The sequence below is a fragment of the Suillus bovinus genome (genome assembly GCF_016758785.1).
Source record: "Suillus bovinus strain UH-Sbo-P2 chromosome Unknown EDB93scaffold_90, whole genome shotgun sequence".
NCBI classification, from domain to species: Eukaryota; Fungi; Basidiomycota; class Agaricomycetes; order Boletales; family Suillaceae; genus Suillus; species Suillus bovinus.
In genome coordinates, this window is record NW_024542146.1 from 13,503 (window position 1) to 37,506 (window position 24,004).

General features: G+C 44.0%; 8 protein-coding genes across 8 annotated transcripts; 2 read left to right on the top strand and 6 right to left on the bottom strand.

Moving 5' to 3' along the window:
• Positions 1-683: 683 nt before the first annotated feature.
• Positions 684-2,244, bottom strand: EDB93DRAFT_1255303 (kinase-like protein; the record flags this gene model as incomplete). Its single annotated transcript, XM_041453754.1, has 4 exons — positions 684-1,355; positions 1,424-1,680; positions 1,737-1,806; positions 2,185-2,244. The coding sequence occupies 4 exons, from the start codon at positions 2,242-2,244 to the stop codon at positions 684-686; spliced, it is 1,059 nt and encodes a 352-aa protein (XP_041302630.1).
• Positions 2,245-3,810: 1,566 nt separating this feature from the next.
• Positions 3,811-4,014, bottom strand: EDB93DRAFT_1072603 (uncharacterized protein; the record flags this gene model as incomplete). Its single annotated transcript, XM_041444993.1, has 1 exon — positions 3,811-4,014. A coding segment is annotated over one exon (204 nt), but the record flags the coding sequence as incomplete, so codon positions are not given.
• Positions 4,015-5,016: 1,002 nt separating this feature from the next.
• Positions 5,017-5,436, bottom strand: EDB93DRAFT_1094049 (uncharacterized protein; the record flags this gene model as incomplete). Its single annotated transcript, XM_041446564.1, has 1 exon — positions 5,017-5,436. The coding sequence occupies one exon, from the start codon at positions 5,434-5,436 to the stop codon at positions 5,017-5,019; it is 420 nt and encodes a 139-aa protein (XP_041302632.1).
• Positions 5,437-13,597: 8,161 nt separating this feature from the next.
• On the bottom strand, positions 13,598-13,867 carry EDB93DRAFT_1094067 (uncharacterized protein; the record flags this gene model as incomplete). The annotated part of the gene is made up of 1 exon (XM_041446567.1): positions 13,598-13,867. One exon carries the CDS (start codon positions 13,865-13,867, stop codon positions 13,598-13,600), a length of 270 nt encoding a protein of 89 aa, XP_041302633.1.
• Positions 13,868-14,867: 1,000 nt separating this feature from the next.
• Positions 14,868-16,400, bottom strand: EDB93DRAFT_1255305 (uncharacterized protein; the record flags this gene model as incomplete). Its single annotated transcript, XM_041453755.1, has 6 exons — positions 14,868-15,287; positions 15,349-15,564; positions 15,618-15,650; positions 15,713-15,826; positions 15,873-16,028; positions 16,077-16,400. 6 exons carry the CDS (start codon positions 16,398-16,400, stop codon positions 14,868-14,870), a joined length of 1,263 nt encoding a protein of 420 aa, XP_041302634.1.
• A 574-nt stretch (positions 16,401-16,974) lies between these two features.
• Positions 16,975-18,052, bottom strand: EDB93DRAFT_1255306 (kinase-like domain-containing protein; the record flags this gene model as incomplete). The annotated part of the gene is made up of 3 exons (XM_041453756.1): positions 16,975-17,551; positions 17,629-17,923; positions 17,986-18,052. 3 exons carry the CDS (start codon positions 18,050-18,052, stop codon positions 16,975-16,977), a joined length of 939 nt encoding a protein of 312 aa, XP_041302635.1.
• Positions 18,053-20,167: 2,115 nt separating this feature from the next.
• Positions 20,168-20,944, top strand: EDB93DRAFT_1107958 (uncharacterized protein; the record flags this gene model as incomplete). Its single annotated transcript, XM_041447781.1, has 2 exons — positions 20,168-20,377; positions 20,474-20,944. The coding sequence occupies 2 exons, from the start codon at positions 20,168-20,170 to the stop codon at positions 20,942-20,944; spliced, it is 681 nt and encodes a 226-aa protein (XP_041302636.1).
• Positions 20,945-21,160: 216 nt separating this feature from the next.
• On the top strand, positions 21,161-21,463 carry EDB93DRAFT_1094054 (uncharacterized protein; the record flags this gene model as incomplete). Its single annotated transcript, XM_041446565.1, has 1 exon — positions 21,161-21,463. A coding segment is annotated over one exon (303 nt), but the record flags the coding sequence as incomplete, so codon positions are not given.
• Positions 21,464-24,004: the final 2,541 nt, after the last annotated feature.

Sequence of the window (24,004 nt, forward strand, 5' to 3'; positions counted from 1 at the left end):
TGCGCGCAAGATGCGAGTGGCTGTGCATGGAATCTGCAAAATAAAATATAGTGCACTATTGCGCAAGATGTATCCTTTGGATTAGAGCTGGAGTTTGTGAGGGAAGTGGAAGAATTCGAGAGAAGTGTCTGTGGAGATGTGAGTCTCTACATTGAGTCCCTTGCATTGGGACAACCAAAACAAGAGCACAAGGAGTCAACCTCAATGATGTTGCTGACTCCATCGGCAAAGAGAATTCAGCATCAAAGAAGCGGCCAAAGTCTCTGACTCATGGAGCACCTGCAAAGTGAGTGATATATCAGTCATGTATCAGTCATGTACTAAATAACAACCATTAGAAAGCAACATGTTTGACTTGTTCCAAGTTCTAGTGTTGCCACAGCTCAGCTATTTATAGTGAGCTAAGCCATTATATCCGGCCTGGCCTGCTGTGGCTAGCCATATGAGTCAGCTTTAGCTAAGGCTCATAGAGCCACAGCTCAAGCCAGCTTGAACCAAATCACAGAAGGCTCAAATTCACTCATATTGTTGCGGTCAAGTAGTTATATGAATTTTTGACATACAAACAAGAATACAACACAGTAAGACATGAGTTATTGTGTGACATAGACCTGCAGACCATTTAAGTCAACAACTTTATGAATATTAAAGAATAAGTGTACTCACATTTATTGAAGTAGCACTTATTTCTGTACAGTCCAAGGGTGGCGGTTGCTGCGCAGGGAATACATAGCGCACAGAGAAGAAGCCTGCACCTTCAAATGACATGAGCGGCGGGGCATGGTGGAATCTGCATTGCCATTGGGGGTCTTGCAAGGTGCGGGGGAAACAGTGGACCAGTTGGGTACATGGTCCTGCTGGCAAGACTCAGATGTACTGTTGATGCGCTGAAGAAGGCGACATAAGAATGCATAGTCTGGTTTCTGGTCAAACGAGAGGGAACGTGAATAGGTGAGGATCTGTTTAACCTCTTCAGGAAGGTCTTGGCACAACTTCATCGTATCATACTTCATCTCAACAACTTGCTTGTCAGAGATGCCACTACAGCAAAGCCAAGGTAGAGATCCACGAAATAGGTGGATTAAGAGGTATGCGAGGGACTCAATATCATCATGACGTCCTAGCTCCATACCTGCATGGCTATTGATGGATGTGAAAGCTGGAGTTCCTGTCAAGGAGGCGGTTTGTTTGAATGCAATATGGAGGTGAGTGCGTGGACATCTGTATTGTTTGGAAATGCCAAAGTCGACAAGAAAAATCTTGTGCGCATCCTTGCCAGTTCCGATAAGAATGTTGGTGGGCTTCAAGTCGCGATGAATGAAGTGTATGGAGTGAATGTACTGGAGGCGGCAGACCTAGTGAAAATGTTAGAATCAGTACATGTGATTTAGGAAATACTTATGAGCTGATGAGCTATGAACACTATAGTGTTGTAGCTGAATGAGTGTTGATATTCCTTGAATACACTCTCAAGCGACTGTCCAAGACGATCAAGGACTAGGGCATCATAACTGTCCTCCCGTCCAAACCAGTGGACATGGGGGATGCCAACAGTATCACCAAGTTGCCTGAGCACATTATACTCGTGCTCCAAGCTGGTGGTGGTGGTGCCAGTAATACATTGAAGCTTGACAACCACATCACCGTCGCCAATGATATCACTTGCATGATACACTTCGCCTGTCACAAAGTCCAGTCCTCGCAGTGAGATGTAATAATAAAAACAATTCACTTACCATAAGCACCTGACCCTACTTTGTCTTTCAGCCGATACCTCCCATTGACATGCACAGGAATCATCAAGTCCTAAGTATGATGTTGATGTACACAGATAGAATTTGAACAGATATGATATGCCAACGATACACACATTCAACATGTATGTGCACCATAGCGGCAACTTCTGGAAGTGAACAGATGAGTCACGAGTATCACCGAGGTCATGTGCCGTGGCATTTTACCGGCCTCTGCAGTCAAAAAGAAGTTCAACATAAGTAGTGTTAGTGCATACTAGTAGTACACAGATAACTGAGGTGGTTCTGAATGCTATGTTACAGATTAAAATTGTAGCCTCTAATGAGTCCAAGATGAAGGCTGTGAAAAAATATAAATGTGGTCTGGCATGTCCTCAGTCTCCTCTGACGCGATTGTAGCTAGTATGTCATCCATGGGATCCTGAGATACATTCGGTTGCACTCCACTCAGCTCGTCGGGATCATCATCAGGAAGGTCATGCTGTGACATTGTGAACTATTGAGAGAAATTGAGCCAGAATTTTCAGGAGTCTGGAGGCACCTTTTTGTGAGTTGTTTGCTGGTTGATTTTCGGGTGGGTTACTTTGTCTAGTTAATGGCGGTAGGTTTATGTTTCCGCATCCTAGGACTGTTCCTATGCTTATCCTTGGCCAGTTACCAAATTTTAGGGGCCATGTTCATTTGGCCAGGGACCATATTAGGGATTGGGCAGTCAATTAGAATGTGTTCCAGGGATTCATTGTCTGCATTGCAGTGGGTGCATTTTGCCCAATGTTCGTATGTTGGTATTTTTGACCAGTATTCTCTGATTTTATGTGCGCCGTGCATGGCTTTGTACAGGAACTGTCTCGTCTTGCGAGATATATCTTTGTGTCTGCTATCCTCCCAAATGCTGGCATCTGTTTCTAGGTGTCCGGTTATTTCTTGTATTGCAAATCTGGTAACATCCAGGTTGTTCGTGGTTTTTTGTCTCAGGATCGTTGGTATGTTTTCTCTTATGCCTTTGTATGCGAGGGATTGTGAGATGGCTGACAGTTTTGCTCCTTGTAGGTTGAATTCACTTGGTACGGTTAAGTCTAATTCGTCTGGCTGTGGTTTGTTGGCTCCTTCTTTTGGCAGTCTATCAGCATGTTCGTTTCCTTGATGTCCATTGTGTCCTTTTACCCATATGAATGCGGTTTGGGCTGACTGTCTTCGTAGATGGTATGCTGTTGCTCTTATATATTCACTATTTGCGATGCTGATCCATCCGGTGTCTTCCTAATGTGGGAGGTGTTTGGTTGAGCTATCAATGGCATACCTGGAGTCGGTTACAAAGGTTATAGTTATGTATGGTTCTGTTCGTTGCAGTGCTAGTAGTATTGCTGACAGTTCTGCTATCTGGTTTGAGTGTTTTTGTCCTGGGATTCTGAAGGCAAGGTTTTTGGGGTGGTTTTCTCTGATCCATATTCCGCATCCACTTTGTGTGTTGTCTTTTCCATTGCTCAAGCATGAGCCGTCAGTGAAGATGGTTAGGTTGTCCTGTATGAGATTGAGGCCCCTTGTCGGTGCTTGTAGGTGGTGTGCTGCAGTGAGTGATGTGTTGTTTGGGTCTAGGAAGATTCTGAAGCATTCTGGTAGGCTGGATTGTATCATTACTGTGGGATTGAAGAGGATTTCCCCTTGTCATCTTTGGTGTGCCTGATAGTTCTTTTCTTTTCTGCGGTGAGTTAGCGATAGTCCATCTTTTTTCGGTTGTGTTTTGGTGTTGAATTTGGGTGCGATTTTAAACAGGATTTCATTTGCGTGTTGGGCACAGGTGTGAGGATTATTGCATCCTTTATCTCGATCTTTATTACATGCAGTACAGGGGCATGTTTTTCTTGGGAAGTGTTGGTCGTTCTCGCTGATTTGCATTAGTCTTTTTCTGATTTTTAGAAGGTGTTTGATGTTGTCCAATTTATGTGTGTCTATTAGGCATTTACTTTTTGATTTGTGGTACGTGTTCTTAGGTGTGCCTGGATGGCACCATGATGGGAGACTTTTCTTAAGTTCTTTTGAGAGTTTTCGGAGGAACCCATGATGTGAGGAATGGGTTAGTGTTTTCATTATTGTTGTATTTCAGTCTTATTTTGTTCAGTATTAGGTCCATTATTGAGGCCCATGCTGGTCTGGATGGGGAAAGATCTAGGTACAATTTTACCCATGTTACTTCTATTGCTTCATTTCTTAATTTGATGTTGAGTAGGCCAATTCCGCCTTCTTCTTTTGGGCGGTGCATTCATTCTAGGTTAATGGGGGGGGGGTGCATGCATTGTCCCAGATGAAGTTGCGTATGATCTTTGTTATTGTGGCTTCAATGTTCTTTGGCATACCTTGTGCTTTAGTTAGGAATTGTGTCATGCCACCTGTGATCATTTGTACTATTATTTTTCCGTCTAGAGTTGGGTGGCCTTTTTGCCATTTTTCAGTATAGGTTCGCATGGGGTTACATCATTGGTTTTGTTACCAATCCAGGCGCCTAAAGACCTTATGGGGTGGCCGTCCAGTGCTATTCTAATGCTGTTGCTTAGTGGCGGTTTGAGGTGGTTTGGTTGCCATGTTTGTATTACTCTGTCGTGGTGCGTTTTTGATCCTATTGGTATTATTTCGGTTTTTTTGAGGTTGAATTTTGCTCCAGATGCGCAACACCACTTTAATAGTATTGTTTCTAGGTCACTATATTTGTCCGTCTCATTTAGATATATGGTGGTGTCATCGGCGTATAGGTTTACTATTATTTTGTCTGTTGGTCCCAGTATGTTGTAGCCTGTGAGTTTTTCTTAGTTTCATAGGGTGCATGCTAATGGTTCAATTGCAAGGTCGAAGAGGAGGCATGAGAGGGGGTCGCCTTGGCGTACCCCTCTGGTGACTTGGAATGGGGCGCTTAGTATGCTGTTTATTGCCACCTTAGTGTGTGTGTTTTTATATAGGGCCTTGACCGTCGTGATGAAGGTTTGCGGGAGCTGGAAGGCTTCGAGGGTTGTTATTAGGTAGTCGTGTTTTATTTTGTGATATGCTTTTTCTTGATCGAGCGCAATTAGGACACCGTTTTCCTCAGCAATGTCTGGATATTCAATCATTAGTCTTGCCAGGTGTATGGGGTCGAAAATGGAGCATTTAGGTATGAAGCCGCTTTGGTCGGAGTGAATCAGTGAGTGTACTTCTCGTGCTAATTGCATGGCTAGTGCTTTCGTGAGGATCTTATAGTTGGTGTTCAGCAGGGTGATCGGTCTGTAGTTCTCTATTTCTGTGCGCTCTTTTTCTTATAGATGGGGCACATCCATCCCAGGGTGAAGTCTGTATTGTCATCGACACCATGTTCCTGGATGTCGTTTATTACTAGTGTGAGAGTTTTGATTATGTTAAAGCTAGGTAGTTCTTTCTTTTGATCGTTGATGTGTTTTTCATGTAGGTTTTTCCAGATCTCGTATGGGATTCCATCTATTCCAGCGGCACTACCTGCTTTTGAGGCATACAAGGCTTCATGGATATGGTTTTCTTTTAGGAGGTTGTGTAGTAGTGAGTTGTCGTTCCATAGTTTCTGGGATTGCGGGATCTTGCTCATTGTGTTTTGTATTTCAGTTTGCCTTATTTCTGCTTCTTGTTTGGACATGTTGTCTTTTTGTAGGTTCTTGTGGTGAGATCGTGCTATTTCAGCCATCTGGTCGGAACAGGAGGCAAATCGGTTTTGGTTGGGTATCTTTAGTTTTTATATTATGTTGCGAGGTGTCTTACTATTGTTGATTCTCGACCAGTATTTGCTCATGGTTTCGCCCTTCACTGCCCATTTCGCTTGCGAGTGTAGTTGTTTCTTTTCTTGTGTTCTAGGTGGTTTATCTCACTTTCAATCCAGGCTTTTTGTCTTCGGGTGTTTTCATTGCTGTCTATGTCGTTGTTTGCTACCGTTCTTCGTAGGTCATTTTCAAGTTGTTTAGTTCTTGTTCTGATTTTATTCAGGTGTTCTTTTGCTGTTATTTTTGCGAGCTGACAGGTTTGTGATTTAAATTCCTCCCAAGTTTGTTGTGGGTTTTCTGAGTGTGATCTTCGAATTTGTTGTATTTGTTTTCCGGCTTTGCTGATGTTCTCAATGAGTTTTTGATCGTTTATCAGGCTTATTGGCCAGGACCAGCGGCCTTTTCCAACAAAAGGTGTGTCTGATGGAGCGAATCTTACGAGGACCATTCTGTGGTCTGTCGGTATGGCCGAGGTGCACGAGTCCCATCCAAATATGTTGTGTTCATGGTTTGGCGATGTGTATATGTGGTCTAGGCGTGAATGTGAGTTTGTATTACTGTAAAATGTGAAGAGATGTGATGATGGGTTGTTGATTCACCAGGTGTCTTGTACATTGATCTGGAATCTTAGGTCTCGGAGGGCGTCTAGTGCCTGTTCATTTTCAGGGCGGGCTGGGGCCCAATCAAGTGCGTCTTCCGTTATATTAAAGTCTCCCATCATGAAGTCTGGATTGGGTAGACATTTTTCTTGCCAGGTTCTTGATATTTTGTTCCAGAACTCAGTGTGTTGTGTGTGGTTGTTTGGGGTGTATATGTTGGCGATGGTCAGGTGTGTGTTATGCCATTTTGTTTTAAGTGCCAAGGCTCTGCCGGGGATGATTACTGTCATTTCTAGTTCATTCGTGTTGAAGATTTCAGTGTTGAGCACTACTGCTACCCCTGCTGAATTACCTGTGTGGTGTGGGTCTCTCGAGTTTATAACTTTGAGTCTTTGTGAGTATAGTTCACTTATTTGTGTTTTGTGTTCAGGCAGTAGGTGCGTTTCTTGGACGCATAGTATGCCTATTTTCTCTCTCATAATGTGTTGGATTGTTGACCATTTTGATATTTCACTGTTCTTTAGTTGGGGGGATGCACGGTCCTTCATGTTCAGAGTAGCGAGGAGAATGTTAGCTCTCGTTTTCTTTTTCTTTCTGATGTGAGGTGTGTCTCTATTGTTGTTGTCTGCCTGGTGTGGCATTGGAGCTGGGGGTCTGCCTCCAATCTCCTGTGTAGCATCATCTGGGTTGGCCCTGGCGGTTTGAGGGCTTTCCCCTCTGCTGCTCAGGAGGCTTGAACCAAAGCCGGGAAAAGAACTGTAAAGTGAGTTTTGATTGTAAGTTTGCTGAGTGGTCGAACTACTACGCCATCTGAACGACCATTGAGAGGCGAGGGCTGTCATATCCTGGGCATCCACAGTGGATAGATGTTCGCACTATCTGAAAAAACGAGTCCTGTACTCATTGAGTCTTCTGCGGTTACTTCAGCTTCTCAGCATGGCTAATCCTTGGCCTGAATAGGCCTCCGTTTTTGGCTTACGCCGTTAGGGCTCCTTTGGCTTTCCTGTCTTGCTTCCACGATCAGTAAATTTGGGCCACAGGTGTAGGGGTTAGTTGGATCTAGCCCTGTAGATCCAAATGATGTGGTTTGTGGCTGCTGTCAGGGTTGTGCACACTTTTGCATCATTTAGGTTTTTTTTTTGGTGAGGGGGGTTTATTCGAGTACGTAGTTACATGATGTATGTGTATGTGCATGTTAGCTATAGTATCACGAGGGCGGGGTGGCAAGTATGTGCGTCAGCTAGTAAGAGAGTTCTCGGGTGGGGGCTCTCCTCCCTTTGCCTCTACCTCTTTGGCTCGTATTGTTGTGTCTCACGGTCGTGTTGTGTTTGGGTCTGTTCCAAAGTGGAATGTTTGGGAACAGGCAGAGGCCATGGGGGTGGGCAATTGAGTGGCAGAGGGGGCAGGGCATGAAGTTGACTGCCATGCTGTTTCCTTCAAGTTCAGATGGGTAGGTTAGGGAGTGAAGGTAGGCTCTTAGCTTCGTCCAGACCAAGGGATTATTGGTGGGACTGATCGCGAACACATTGTAATGTGGGAGGAGGATGCCTCTGCTGACCTTGAAGTCGAGGCGCTCTATCCATAGTGATCTGATGAAGTCCCACGCTGTGGTGTGGACTTTGTCTTCGGGGAAATCCCCTTCGGATAGGATGTCACAGATGTCCCATCTGGTGACGTCGTCCAACCATGCTTCATAGACGGCTGTTCTGATGGTTGCTATGTCTGTGGTCGAGAAGCTGTGGATGCAGAAGAGGAGTAGTGGAGGGGAGTTGACTTTGAATTCAGGGCAGGGTGGGGAGACTTTCACTTCTTGGTTGTCTTGGTGGACGAAGTGAGCAATCTCAGCTACCGCTATGCGTAGGCATTCAACTAGTATTGGGCCTTTAACAGAGGGGTTTTTCCTATCGTGGTCAAAGACCCTCACAAGGATCTTGGGGTGGGGTACCTTGAGCCATGTGGTGATGACTTTTGCCACTTGGAAATCGAATAGCTGTGCTGCATGGGCCAAGTGAATATGGGGGAAGCCACCGATTGGGGTGGGTGTGAATTGGGGGATGACCGTGAGTGAGTTGATGCCGTTGGACTTAATGATGGAGTGATTCGTCTCTGTGACCACTAAGTAAGCTCGGAGAAGGTCTTCCTCGGATGCTTGTGAGGTTGCAGGAGGTTGGGTACGAGCTGGGGTTAGGTTGGGTGTGGAGATGAGTAGGTCTGTCATTGCTTCATCTTCCGTGGGGGTGGGGGTCTGCGCAGGGGTTTGGGGGTGGGTATCGAAGGGCATCTCTACCTCTAAGTCCTTTGTGAGGGTGAGGGAGTTGGTGGTTGGGGTTGTCTCGTTCTTCTCAGGTTCTGAGGGTGGGGGGATGGTGATGGGGTATCAGGGGGGGGGATAGTCCCTCTGCGGTGCAGTCCCCTTCATCTGTTAGGACATTGGGCAGGAAGAATTGTGAGCCTGTTTGCTGATGTCTGTGAAGAGACTGGCGGATGCCCATAGGAGAGGGGCAGGCATTGAGGTTCGCAGTTTTGATGCTGGATATGTCCTTCATCTTTGTGAGCAGGTTGGGGATTACTGCTGGTAGGGGGGGAGGGTCTTTTATACTGGGGTTTTTGGATGAGGGGTGTTACCTTATGGCTTCATTATGGTAGTTTGAGGTAGGCTGTGTTCTCTTTTTTGGCTTAGGTTCATTCGTTTATCAGGGTGTTTGGGTGGGGGCTGGCTTACATGTGTCTCAGTTGCATATGCTGTTGTGGGATGAGGGAAGGTAGGTGTTCTTATCACACTCGTTGTGTTCAGTAGGCGGTACATGTACTTGGGCTGTTGTATTTTGTCGGGTATTTCGTGTTCCATGCACTTTATTATTTGTTTAGTTTACATGTGCGTGATGGGTGTGGTCTGGTTGGGTGATTGGGACGGTGATATTTGTTTTCGGTTTTCAGTTTTCAGTTTTCCTTCTGAGGTTGTGTGTGGTCTTTCGTCTCATATGTTGTAGTTTGACGTATGGCTGGTGTTTGGATAGTTTGACTGCCTCGTTCTGGTTTTCTTTGGGTGTTGTACTTGGTTGAGTGTGGGTATGTGGGGAGTTTACTTGCGTTGAGGTGGTTATATGGGCTGGGTTTCAGACTATGTAGTATTGGTGAGTTCAGTTTGGTTTCATTTCTAAAGTGTTTATATGATTCATGGCCAGTTGGTACTATGAGCTGTGACGGCTCTACCTTGCCTGCAACAACTTTGCATGGGAATTTCGTCCATGGTAGTGGTATGAAATCAAGGGCCCCCATCTTCATTTTCTGGTGGTCTCCTCCAGAAAGATGCACTCTTGAGATCTTGAGGAGGATGTGTGGCACTGAGCCACCAGTACATTTCTTGGCAGTATTCTTGGTGTGGGCCATGATGAGGGAGAGTGTTGTAAAGAGTAAATCTAGGCTGGGCTCTACAGAATATGAGTCCCAAGTCCTGAGAGATGCAAGTGTGCTTTGTCTCAAGAGACAACCTAAAATCTACCTTGAAGTCAGAGATTAGACAAGATATAGGGAAGTAAACCTCTAATGTTCATCCAAAGTACCGAGATACTTGTCTGATGCGACCAAAGGTCGTCCGAAGCTGTGAAAGTGATGTCCGGAGTAGCGCGATGCCCTCTGAGGTTTGCGAGAGCTGTCCAAAGGTCAGAATGTGTAGGTGTGTTGATGTGTCGAATAATATAAGACTTTGCAAAATGTCCAAAGTTCGGAACTGACACTAATCTACCGGAACTCAAGAATAAATGAAGTGCAGAATTGGCAGCAGTCTAGCCAAACAATCGTTCTCAATGAACAAAAGATCGATTGCGCAGTTACAAATATACCAAGGTGACTCTACTAATTACAACTCGAAGTACAGGAAGTGAAGTGTAGTATCAGTAGCCAGCGAGCGAGATTATATCCTACTTCCATGAGAGACTGGAATCCATAGGTGAAACTAGTAGTGAGATAAGCAAGTCCGAACCTATGTAATAAGCCATGAGGCAAGCAGCAATGCAAGTATACTGTCCTTTGGCTACTTGCAGACTGCAGCTGCAAGTGGTCAAAGGCAGTGCTACTATTAATTTTCAACCACTTGTAGTATGTTTTTTTTTGATTTGTGCTTTACAGTACTAACTTGCCATTTATTATTCACAGCTGTGCTTGATAGCTGGCACACAGGCCAGCATGCCTACACTGCCATTCCTTCTGCCCAACTTCGTTCTGGGCATCCGCTACATGCAAGAGAGATCCGACAACCTAGACTTAGACCCGGCAAATTGATTATGGCCCGAAGAACTGAAGCTTGTACATTGGCTCGTTAGAGTACATGAAATGGCTTTCACCCGGGACACGAGCAAATGTGGACGTCTCAATGAAACTTATTTTCCGTCATACAAAATTCCGACAATTCCGCATACCCCATGGTCTCAGCACAACATCCCTATTCCCCTGGCAACCATCGGCAAAGTTATCTGAATCATTAAGGAGAAGACTGACTCCGGAATCTATGGACCATCTACTGCTGCATACCATTCACGCTGGTTCTGCATAGTCAAGAAAGACAGTGTAGAGATTCACATAATTACAGGCTTGCAACATGTAACACTTCAGTCCATACCACCTAGGTTTGCAGTACCAACTCACAGCATCATTAGGGTTAGTTCAATGGAAAGTCCCTACGTCTAATTCACAACTTGCAGCCGCTCAGCACGGTGACCATACGAGACTCCTCAGTCCCACCGTTCATTGAGTACCTTGCCGAGTCCTTTGCAGGATATGCAGTATATGGTATGATGGATCTGTACTCAGGTTATGATCAGCAAGCATTACACAAAGACGCACATGACCTAACGACCTTTGGGACCCCACTCGGACCTCACTGGTTAACCACGTTGCCGCAAGGACATGCTAACGCAGTCCAGGTATACCAAGGAGATACAGCATTGTAAAGAGTAATCCTGGGCTGGACTCTACAGAATGTGAGTCCCTAGTCCTGAGAGATGTGAGTATGCTTTGTCATAAAAGACAACCTAAAGAACTACCTTGATAATGCAAGGGAAGTCTTATACAGTCAGAGAGTAGACAAGATATTGGAAGTAAACCTTTCTAATGCTCATCCAAAGTTCTGAGACTACGTCCGAAGTACCAAGATACTTGTCCGATGCGACCAAAGGTCGTCCGAAGCTGCGAAAGTGTTGTCCAAAGTAGCGCAATGTCTTCCGAGGCTTGCAAGAATTGTCCGAAGGTCAATATATGTCGGTGTGTCGATGTGTTGAATAATATAAGACTCTGCAAAGGGTCCAAAGTCCGGAATGACGCTAATCTATCAGAACTCAAGGATAAACGAGGTGCAGAATTGGCATCAGTCTAGCCAAACAATCATTCTGAATGAACAAAAGATCAATTGTGCAGTTACAAATATACCAAGGTGACTCTACTAATTACGACTTGAAGTATGGGAAGTGAAGTGCAGTATCAGTAGTCAGCGAGTAAGATTATATCCTACTTCCGTGAGAGACCGAAATCTGAGGCAAAACTAGTAGCGAGATAAGCAAGTCCAAACCTATGTAATAAGCTGCAATGTGTACTGTTTATACGTATTCCAAGGCTCCCGACAGGATGCTGATGAGATTTATCTGTGTAGCACTAAGACATAGTCAAAATATAGATAGAATAAAGGAAAATGCACCAGTGAAGTCAAAAGGATGAGGATAGGACATGGTATGGTAACTCACGAGGTTCAGACAGGCCTCAGAATGCAAGAACTGCCTGTGGAAGGTTCGGACAAGTATGCACGGCCTTTGGAAGGTTAAGGGAGGTCGAGGAATGGTATGGGACATAGGTGTTAGATTGACTGGTTCCAAGCCCAGCGCTGCAACCATTATTACAGTGTTCATTGTGCAGCATGAGATACCAGAGTATACTTTTCCATTTATTGACAATGTCCCAGTCAAATTGGTGGAAACCCAATATCAGTGAGTTGATGACTCATCCAAGACTATTCCAGAGAACCAAGGCATTTGCCAGTTCATATGGAAGCATTATGGGGTGACCAACCACATACTCCAGAGACTCGAAAATGTTGGTGTTACCGTATCTGCTACTAAGTTCATTCTAGCTGCACTGACCGCTATCATCGTTGGTCATAAATGCACATTTGAAGGCAGAGTTCCAGGAGAATCCAAAGTGCAGAAGATCCGAGATTGGCCTAAGTGTAGCAATGTCACGCAAGTGCGGGGCTTCCTCAGAACATGCAGCATCCTCCACATCTTCATTAAAAAAATTTCCAAGATCACCTGACCTCTTGTCAACCTTATGCGCAAGAATGCACTATTTGTATGGGAATCGGAACAGCAGGAAGCAATGCAGACGCTCAAGGACTTAATATTAGAGTCCCCCGCACTCTGCCCGATTGACTATGAATGTGGTTGCGAAGTCATTCTCGCCATTGATACCTCTAACATTGCTGTAGGGTTCATCCTTCTCCAAATCGGCAAAGATGGAAAACATTACCCAAACCGCTTCGGATCCATTGCACTTATGGAAGTAGAGAGCCACTATTTGCAAGCGAAACTTTTGACTTCGACATCAAAATATGAGTTGGAACATTGAACTGGGACATTGAACGGGGACATTGGACATTGACTTTGGACATTGGATTTGGACATTGGACATTGGACATTGGACTCAGACATTGGAGATTGACCTCAGACATTGGATTTGGACATTGGGCATTGGATAGTGGGCATTGGACTCGGATGTGAGACATTTGACTTGGACATTTGACACTGGACTTAGACATTGAACATTGAACATTAAACATTGATATTGGACATTGCAAATTTGACCAGTCAGTGGACCATTCATCATTCCCAAACCCTCTGTTCCTATTTTTTTTTTTCAATTTTTTCTTATTTTGTATTGCAAACAAACTCTGGACATATTGGAAACCACATTCATGATTTGTTTTGTTCAATTTCTTTTTTGTTTTTCTCATGTCTAAATATGAGACAAATGTAGAAATTTGGCTCTCAATTTGTCCCCAGTATTGCCATTGATAAAACATTATATTCATTGTGACAGAAGGTCACAATCTTGTTTTCATTTTCTTTCCTGACAATATTGGGAAAAATTTAAATGGTTCTGTGGTCCTGATTTTCTCTGCTTTTTTCCATGAAACACATGATACAAAAAGATTTGATTTCTCTATTCAATTTTTCTGATACACTTTTTCAAAACAAATCATACCCCATGTTGCTTCTAATTTGTATAGTATTTTGTTGTGTCACAAAGGTGAAATATCATGAAGAAATTGAAACCACAAAATTTTTATTTGTTTACAGTTTTCTCCATTGGAAATTTACAAGAACATTATGATCTTGTTTCATCATTTTTAGGCAGATTAAATGCCAGATAAATTTTGACCTTTTCCTTCAAAAAGTTTACAGTTTTTCCGGCAGAAAAGATAGATCCCACACCCAGTGGGTGTTCAATCAAGTGTTGAATTGGTGTGTTTGGAAAGTGGCAAGTCTTGGAGAGATAGTAGCTCAGTATTGAATCTATCTGCAGTCCCAAACAAACATATAGACTCAGTGTAGTGGATCATTGAATGGATCTTTGGAATGTTAAAGTGCTCATGCACTCCCAGCTCGACGAACACTTCCTTATTGGAATGGAATGATGCGAGTGCAGCTTGCATGTGGCTCAGCATATGTTCTGTGTATGACTGCAACTGGGCATAGTAAACAAAGTCCAACATAACGTGCATTGCCATGCATCCAGTGTGTCCTTTTGAAGTCCCAAGATCCTTCACATATAATAAGGTACATTGTACCTTTGTGACATTTGAACATGTGTTAAGTCCATAAATAAATTAGGACCGTATCACCATAAACAAAACAAGGCAGGTGGCGGCGAGGGTGCCAACTGCAGAGACATAGAGGGTGGTGAGAGGTTCACAGACACGAGAGTGGGAAGTGACCTTGGTGCATGTGTCAAGGTAGCCATTGAGGTTATGGATTGCATTGGCAAAAGTACTGTGATTTAGGATCCAACAGAATGAGTGAGTGGATCAGTCTACAGAAGATGTGAGGTGTCTAAGGATAGTACATATGAATTTTGGCGATGTGGAAGAGGAAGAAAATGTAAATGCAAAATGAGCATGGAGGATTGAAGGAGATACACTGTGAACGGTGGGGAACGACATCAATCAGCTATGTTCAAGCTTGAAATATGATCATTCCACTTACAAGCTGCAAATGATGGGAACAATGTTGATTAGCAATGCCTGCGCTTGAAGGACAATCAAATCTGTGAATGATGGGAAACAATGTCAATTAGCAATGCTTGAGCTTAAAGGATGATCAAACACACTCACAACCTGCAAACAGTGAATATGGAGGTGCTGCTCGTGGATGTTCATCTGAATATCTGCCAGGGCATGTTTGTGAGTGCCAGGCACATGGTATCCTCTAATGAACAGAATGAAAGTCAGTAAACTATACATATTCAATGATCATCATGGGAACATCAGCTGTTTGGAGTGATCATGCAAAGGACACAAGCTTCATGACAAATACATCAGTCAAGCTGCAAAGGAGTGACGAATGCAGAGTCAAGCAGGTCAGCATCCAGTGAGTCAGAGTGAGAAAGCTGAGAGAATGAATAAATCACTAGTCAAAGGTCAGTTTAATGACAAATGCAGCAGTGGTGTGAATAGGATGACAGGCATAGTAAAAGTAGCAGTAAACAGGCAAGAATTAAGAGATGAAAAGACACAAGTGTGGAATATCATCTAGAACATCATCACATTCATCCTCTGTGATGACTCTGAGAAGGGCCTCAAAATTATAACTGCCACTAACGGCAGATATCAGTAGATCATCAGAGCCAGATGTCAAGAGATCTTCATGGCTCAAAGAGCCCGTGACATACATCAAGTGATACTCCATGTCATTCTGAGATGCTGCCCAACTCTTGGTAAAGTGAAGTTGGTCTTTTTTCAGCGAGAACTTGACAATCTGTAGGACTTCCATCAAGTATGAGCTGAGATGATTGCGCTTCTTAATAAATGTGTCACTGCTGGAGAAGAAGATGTGCTCACATGGAACGGCAGAGGCTTGAATTGGCAGAAAGTCCATTGTGAGTTTGTAGAGCATCGGAAACATGGGTTTCAAAACCTAGCCCACCATTAATGCCTCGTCATCAATAAAACCTGTTACAAGAGACAAAGGATATTACCATCCAAAAAGATAGTATATCTGTACCTGTGGGGCTAAGGACACCCATACTATAAGCATTGAACTCATCTTTGACTGATTGGGGGCCACCCTGGCAATGCGGCAGCATATTTATCTCAGGAAGTCCATAGATTGTTGAGCCTAATGTTGCAGGATGTGGCTGATGAATTAACTGACTGGACGGTGCAGAGACATTTGTCGCTCTCTTGTTCTGCATCTGTGGGACATATCAGCCTGCATTTTGCTGTTGTTACCATCGGGAAGACATACCAGTTTGAGAATATACTTTTTAGCCTCTGTGATCTACGGGGCTGACCAATTTTCATTCATCCATGTCATATCTTGTGGAATCGACATTTCAAAACAAGTGTTGCATTCTTGCTATCTTTTGCAATCCAATGCGCAATCAAGGCAAGGAAGGGATGAAGCTTAGAATCAGACCAGATATCAGATGTGAATGAAATTCGACCTTGGGCGGTCTGCAAAATATGAAAAACTATATGCAATTGGTAGTTGTACACTTACAGCAAGGTCAAGTTTGATGGCTGTAAAGTATTCATTCCAAGCTTCAATAATTAGTTGCCAGAACTTTGAACGATGGGGAATATCAGACTCCTTTAGGTCTTGCTGCAAGAGGCGGAGCAGCTGGCAGAACTCGGGACACTCAACAATGCTGATTGGCTAGAGATGGTCGTTAACAAGAGTACATAAATGGTGGACAGTACTCACTTGGTCATCAGCTATGATAAACTTCACCATGTGTCTATACATCTCCTCGATGGAGAAGTTTGGCAAGCCACGCTCTGAAACTGCCATCCTGACAGCGGGCCTCAAACTACCATCGCTGCAACTAGGGGGAGGGCCGAGCATCTCAATTGTGCAAGTGGGATTTTTGAGTCGTTCCAAAATCTTGGTTAAGGTCCAGCCTTCACTAAGGCAGGTTCCTACAGGATGTATGCCAATTGGCCATTTCTGCTTCTCAGACTCCTCGAGATAAAGCTCAATATGAAACTTGTATATATGATAAGCAGATGTTTGTGAAGCCTGAGCCATCTCACAGCAACAGAGGCTAGGGTTGGCCCGCATACAGCTCACGAGCAAGCAGCTGATAGTTGACCTGAGGTGGCTTCAGGGAACTTGTTGAACAAATACTTCATGACGACAAGGTCAATGACAGCTTAGCAGATCATCAGTTACTGGCTCAGAAGTGAGGTATCGAGTTTGCTCACCATCACCCAGAAATTCCAATTGCTGATAAGATGATCAGTATAGCAGACTAGGTCGTGCTAAGATCTACCTAAATATTTGTTGTCTAGGTAGTACGATTTCTGCTGAGCCCAGCGGAAATCAGCTTTCTACACCGAGAAATATGTGCATCAACAGGCTCCTTGATGGACAAGCAGTCCCAGGCATGCCATTTGATGCTTATACTTGTCAATGTCCTATAAGCGGTGCATTGGTCAATACAGACCAGAAGGATGATGTGGAAGGTAAGTGGCTTCAACCAAGGGACAATCAGTTGGAACAACCACTTCGCAAGGCATTAGGGTACCATCGTGTGGGCGTAACCTTGCAAACAATGAGTTCATAAATCATGAGTGTGATGTGTAAGGATAAATCAAACTACTTACACACGGGTTGATCTATGAGGAGGCACCTTCAGCAGACATAGGGGCACTGATTCAGAGACTTGAGGACATTGAGGGGAAGGAGCAATGTGACAATTGAAATTCAGGGAGTGTGTAGCTGGTGTGGGCCCTGCAGTATGAAGATTGTGAAGTAAAGAACGAAGATGGTCATAATCAGGATCCTCTGAGAATGAAAGAGAGCATGAGTAGACAAGGATATTTGCAAATGCAGCAGGAATTCCACCACATAGATCAGCAATGGTGGTATCCACTTTGCACTCGAGTATCACAGAGCTGGGTGGCCTCTCATGGTCACTATTCAGCCATGGAAGGGAGCCATGCAAGAAATATATCAACATGTAAGCAAGTGATTCGAGATCGTCACTGCGACCTGGCTCCAATCCCAAGTGATTGTTGATTGAAGTGAAGGTGGGTGTGCCTGTAAGATGTCGACCTTGGTGAAATGGGATGTGGGATTTCATTGCATTACTCCAGTACTTCTTGGCAGTACCGAAGTCAATGATGTAGACAGTTTGCCTTGAATTGTCCACCAAAATGTTATGCGGTTTGATATCCCTATGAATGAAGTCGTGTGAGTGAATGTACTTGAGATGCGACAGCTGGAAAATAGGTTAGTATCTGCAGTAGCCCACAACAAATTTGACCACGGTATCAGCTGGTCTCCTAAATTAACAACAGTGTGGAGGCTAAATTTGTGGTTGGATGCGAGGAAGAGATCATGTAGTGACGTCCCAAGGAGGTCGAGAGCCAAGGCATAGTGTGTTGACTCCCAGCCAAACCAAAGGGCACAGGGGATCCCAACTCCACCTTCAAGTTGCTTTAGAATATTGTGCTCACACTCCACAGAAGATGTATTATTAGTGACTGGCTCGAGTTTGATAGCAACAATGTCATCATTGAGGAAGTTCTGTGCACAGTACACAACAGCTAGTAACATTAATGTATGTTCAATAAAAACCTGAATATGAATCAATATCATATGAACATACCATATGAACCGGACCCCAAAATATCTTTCAGCCTAAATCCACCATCAATGCGATTTGAGGCCTTCATGCTTTACAACAGGACTGAATATTGCAGCGAGGGGGATTTTCAGGAGGGTAGTAGTACTGGTGGTGGGAATGTGACTGAGGATGAGTATAAGAGTGATGTCCAGGATAGAGAGGAGCTAATGTGCAACAATGAATAATTACTAGTAGTGTTTTGGTTAATATGATTTTTTGAGTCTATGACCTCAAACATGATGAACTACAAGACAATATATAGCACTACAATTGTGTTTTCCTATGAGCCACAGCATGCAATATAGTGCTACATTGAAGGGGGGGTTGCAACCTGACAACACGTGCTATGTAGGTGCCATAGTGCTATATAGCAGTTTGTGTTTTTGCTGATGTTGACTTGGTGGATGCTTCAAATTGTGACTTTAAATTTTAATTCCAAGTACTTTTAGGATTATGAGTTGAAGTAATACTTGGGCCTATTAGCACTCATGACTACTAGTAACTAGTATAATAGTATCTTACTAATAGACACTGAGGCTGTATGTCCTGTGAGTGTAGTGCCTCTGTGGGGAAGTGTGAGGAAGTGTAGAAAAGTGTTGATACATGGGAGAAATTTGCTGTGAACACTGTGCCTCTGTGGGTTACTTTGAGAACTGTTGAAAATGTTGATGTCTGTGGAGAAATTTGTGATTTACTGATAGGCTGCACTCATTCTAATCTGGCTGACTTGAGGCACACTTAGGTCTATGTAACCCCTTATGCATGATGCAGTCTTTCAACTGCCCCAACCTGTACTATGCAGTACAGCCTAAACCGTCCATGAAAAAGAAGGTGGTTCAAGTCATTGCTGGTTTCATCAAGTCACAGCATGCTCTATCCATACTGGCATTATGTACTGCTTCATGAAGTTGGAGTGTAAGAAACTTACTGAGCACTTTACCTGACATCTCTGTAGATTCACCCAGATCTTTTTCATGTGTCCTTCTCCCCTCAGCACCTATTTAGTCCCTCCAGCATTCACTACCTACAGCTGATTTCATTCTCATGTGGACTCTCTTTTTATGAATGCTGACATTTGAAATGTGATGTATATCTACTATGGGTTGCTTTTTTTTACTCTATGTACAAATTTTCCCTATGAACATAGGCTTTGAAAAATCCCCACATGAGCCAAGCATGTTTTGAGTGAGTTGAAACCAACTTTAGCCCAGAGTTCAAAGTCTGTTAAGCATGTTTTCAAAACATATTTTGAGTACCACTATTGGGAACACATGGTGATTTCATAAAAAAGCCCATCCAGCCCTGTAAGCAGTTGCATCTTTCATTCATGCTTTGCAGGCATATGGTGATTATCACTACAGCTTTCTGGTCTGAAACATACAAACATATTAGCACTATACAAAAAATACATTAATACGAGCATCAGGAAAATCCTCCGACATAAACTTGAGCAAATTAGATCATTTTAGTGCAATTTCGACAATTATGAAAAATTAGCTCTCAGAATGATAGCATAGTACAAGCTAATGATAATTATTGGCAACTAGTGCAGTGTCACAAAACTATATTGATCTAAGTATGTATTTACATAAAATGATGAACACTTGTCAAGAACATTAGCAGAACTCCATTCATGAGGAGCTACAGGGCTGAATTGTGAATCAAATAGGCACTACAATGAATGTTGCTGATTGGTATAATGCTGGCCATTTGTTCTCCATTTTTGATGACATGTGAGACCTTGTGCAAGCCATGATTTCAGTCAGGTATATGAAAGGCAGAGAACCATTCAACGTATGCAAGATGTCTCGGAGGTTGGAATGTGGATGGAAAAGTTTTGTGATCGCTTTGGGAGGGATCAAGAATAGAACATGGCCTTGCAAAATTTGATATCCTGAGTATCCACTGAGTACAAGCCAATAGCACAATTAGGAGTACTCGCCTTTGATGCCAAGTGACCTGCCGGTGCCATCATTAACAAACACAGTATCACTTCTTGGACCTACACCAAGTGGCACCCCAACTAGGACCCCGGAAATCAAACTTCCAAACATCACACTCAACAGCGTGAAAGACGCCCACAGGCATCCTAGTATTCCTCTGAACCTTTATTAAAACTCACAAAAACATAGATATAGATATAGATACTAATAATCCTCCCTCAATGCCTGCACCAAAGGGAGCACAAAGCAGACCCAGCTCAACCATCCCTCCTCCCACTGTAGGCACAGCCACAAGGAACTCAGTCAAAATGCCTCTACCTCAAAACAATATCAAATTGTTGCCCAATGCAGTGAACGACTACAACTCCGCAGAGAAGTTCCTTGCAAAAAACCTTCTTAGCCTTCTTGATGAACCCTACACTATTGCTCATGTGATCTCTGTTCTTTTTCAGATCACCCAGATGTGAGACACCACACCTCTCCTAGTCATCTCAGTTATACATGCAGTCACCTTCATCCTCAAAAAGCATTCCATCTGCAAGACAGCCAATGAGATAGCAAGGCAATTGACGGACACACTTACTCCCCATATCATTGACCATGTTGTGAGGGCCATTGCACCACAAATGGCAAAGCTGCTAACCACTTCTGATCAACTTTCTGACACCCTGGAGTGTGCTGAGGCAGTACGCAAAGCATTGGTAAATGACAGAGACGAAATGGACGACAGCCTACAAATTTCAGCCGACCAAATTGAAACAGCAGCCGACGAGCTCCATACATCAGTAGCAGAATGCCAGAACACCATTGAACTTCTCTCCCCATCCCTGGACACCACTCAAGACTGCCTCAACAACCTATCAACCCAACTACTCTCCCAATCCATGCCCCCATCTGATGATATGAACACTGTGGAACCCGCATTCAACCACCGCCAATCTTATAGTTCTATCGTCGCAACTAACATGCCTCCATCAGTAGACAAGGCTATAGAATGAGCAGCCATACGTGCACACCAGATACTCCTAGATCCCATGCCAGGAAATAACCTCTTCCCCCCAGAAACTCCACACATCGAAATTGTCAATAAGGTGAAAATGGTACTAACCAACATCCAGGCACATGACACCCCAGCTGGAGATGTCATGTTTGTACTAGCACTCCACAATGGCGGACTCATAATTGAACTAGACTCGGAAACTCTGGCAGACTGACTTTGTCAACCCACAAGCAAGGAAGCAATGAAAAGACAATTTGATCATGATATATTGTTCTGCATTCGCACATTCCCTATAGTCGCTGAATATCTTCCCATACAGCTTCAGATCAATGATGAGCTTCTCCTCAGAAGAATAGAACTGGACAATAGCCTCCTGACAAACTCAATCACATCCATTTGCTGGATCAAACCTCCCCAGCGCAGATCTCTGGAACAGTGCAAGGCCTTTGCCCTCATCTATATAGCAGACCCCCACTCCGCCAATCATCATGCAAGCTGGAATTGCTGCTGCCCATAATTCATTAGGTGTTGCAAACTGATGACTGAGAAATTCCCAGAGAACACCATGCATTACTTTCCAACAGAACTCCCCTGGACACACGTTAACCAACCCCCACGCTCTCTTCCAATCTCCTACCCTGCACCCCAACATTCACAAACCCACTCCCACCGGGTGGCATCTGGACCTTTTCCTGGACATTGAAGGGGCCTTCCCCAATGCAGTCACTCACCACCTCCTCCATAACATGCGGATGCATTGCATCCCCCGAGAACTGGTTGACTTTACTAAACGTGTACTGACGGACCACTTCACGCAGCTTCGCTTTGATGAGACTGGATCCCGATCACTAACGGTATAGGACAGGGTGACCCCCTGTCCATGATTTTAGATATTATTTACAACTCTGATCTGGTGGAAGTCGCACGGCCACAGCAAGGTCGAGAGACCCTCAAGGAGCTAACCCTAGTGTTTGTGGACGATGCAGCATTTGTCGCAAAAGCGCACGACTTCAAAACAACGCACAATATGCTAACAGACATGCTAGAACACCCTGGCGGAGGATTTGAATAGTCACATGACCATAACTCATGATTTGAGACTAACAAATTTGCACTGATGGACTTCTCTATGAACAGAGGCAGAAGTCGTCCCGACATGAACATTCAAGGCTCGATCATCCATCCCTCAACAACTCACCACTTCCTAGGGGTCATTCTAGATCAAGAGCTTTGCTGGTCCACTCAAGTCGACAATGCTGTAGGCAAGGGAACAGCATATGTTTGTCAGATTTGTTGTCTCTCAACCATGGCCAAAGGTATCCCTCTACCCCTTATGTGTCAACTATACCAAGCAGTTGCAATACCAAAGATGACATATGCCACCAACCTCTGGTTCTCTCCATCCTTCAAGGAGAACTCAGACATCCTGCAATGGGGATCTCTGGGAGTAGCCAAACAGCTGGTGTCCATCCAAAGACTCGTAACCATAGCCATGACTGGAGCTATGAGGACCGTCGCAGGGGACGTCCTCAAAGTACACACTAACATTCTCCCCATATCTCTCGCCCTGCATAATATATGTTACAGAGCCATAGTACACCTCTCCGCCCACCCAGCAACTCACTACTCTTCCTTGCATAAACTCACTCACCTCTTCTCTGTTATACCAGACAACATTGAATCATTAATTCCTGCGAGACTCCCCTCCACTACCTCAAATCCATTCAAAACTAATATCACCCTCGAGAGAAGGGGCCACCATAATACATGAACAACTAACTGAAATGATACAGGTTTATTGTGACAGCTCGGGCCATCATGACAAGATTGGCGCATCGGCAATCTTGTTTCGAGCTGGTGCAACTCCACATGTACTATGCTACTTTCTAGGGACCAAGGATGAGCATACAGTATTCAAAGCGGAGGAAGTAGGACTAACATTGGCAGCAAGGCTGATGAGCCCCTTCAGTGACAAATTCCATATTATATGGGTCACCCGACCTACATAATATCCCATATAAGACAGGCCAGCGGACTATGGGCCGATGCGATGTATATCCCCGATGGAGACAGATGGGCTGGGGGGAATATTATTTCCAATGGAGACGGGTGGGCCCATCTATGCCAATGTTATATATATGCTTGATGATGTCGGATGGGCCAGGCTAAATATTTTTACCGAGGGAGATGGGTGGGCCATCTGGGGAATATGTACAGTAGGATGGACATGTATATTATAGACAGCTAGGCTGAAGGGAGATGAGAGGCAATCATTATTATATAGATGGGTGGGCCGACGTATAGGAATCATTCTGTAGACGAATGGGCCAATGTAAAGGTACATTGTATAGATGGGTGGGCTGACATACAGGAATAATTTTGTAGACGGGTGGGCCGAGAAAGCAGTGGAATATTTATTATATAGATGGGTGGGCCGAGGTCATTGTGAATTGTACAGACGGGTGGGCCGAGCGAGCAGTAAAATATTTATTATATCAATGGGTGGGCCGAGAGTGCAGGAAATTATTTATGATATAGACTGGTGGGCCGACAAGGTAATATATTACATAGATGGGTGGGCCAAGGTAGTGAGATATTGTGTAGACGTATAGGTTAAGGTATTGGTTTACAATATAGATATATAAAGTAATTGTCTGACATGCATGGATTGCCGAGTCCCAACACCTGAAAATTGAATCCCATGGTACAACATCCATTTTTCCACAAGAAATCACTGTCTCAAATTCCAGACACCTGATGACCGGAAGCTCCAGACTGGAAACTGGATACTTGCAGGAATGTGTGAAATATCAATTTCCTGAGACATATCACTGAGTGCCAAGAGCCGAACCACAAAACTGAAAGTGTTACCACTGACTGATTGAATCACCTAGTGCCAAGTGCCGAAGCCTGAAACCCAAGCCACAAAACCCGAGACTGGAAGCGATACACAATATGGAATTTCTTACAAAATTTACCGCGTGCCGATCCTAAAACCCTGGAATTCATTATTGACTTATTGATTCACCAACTTGCTGCACCAGGGGTGCGTCAACAA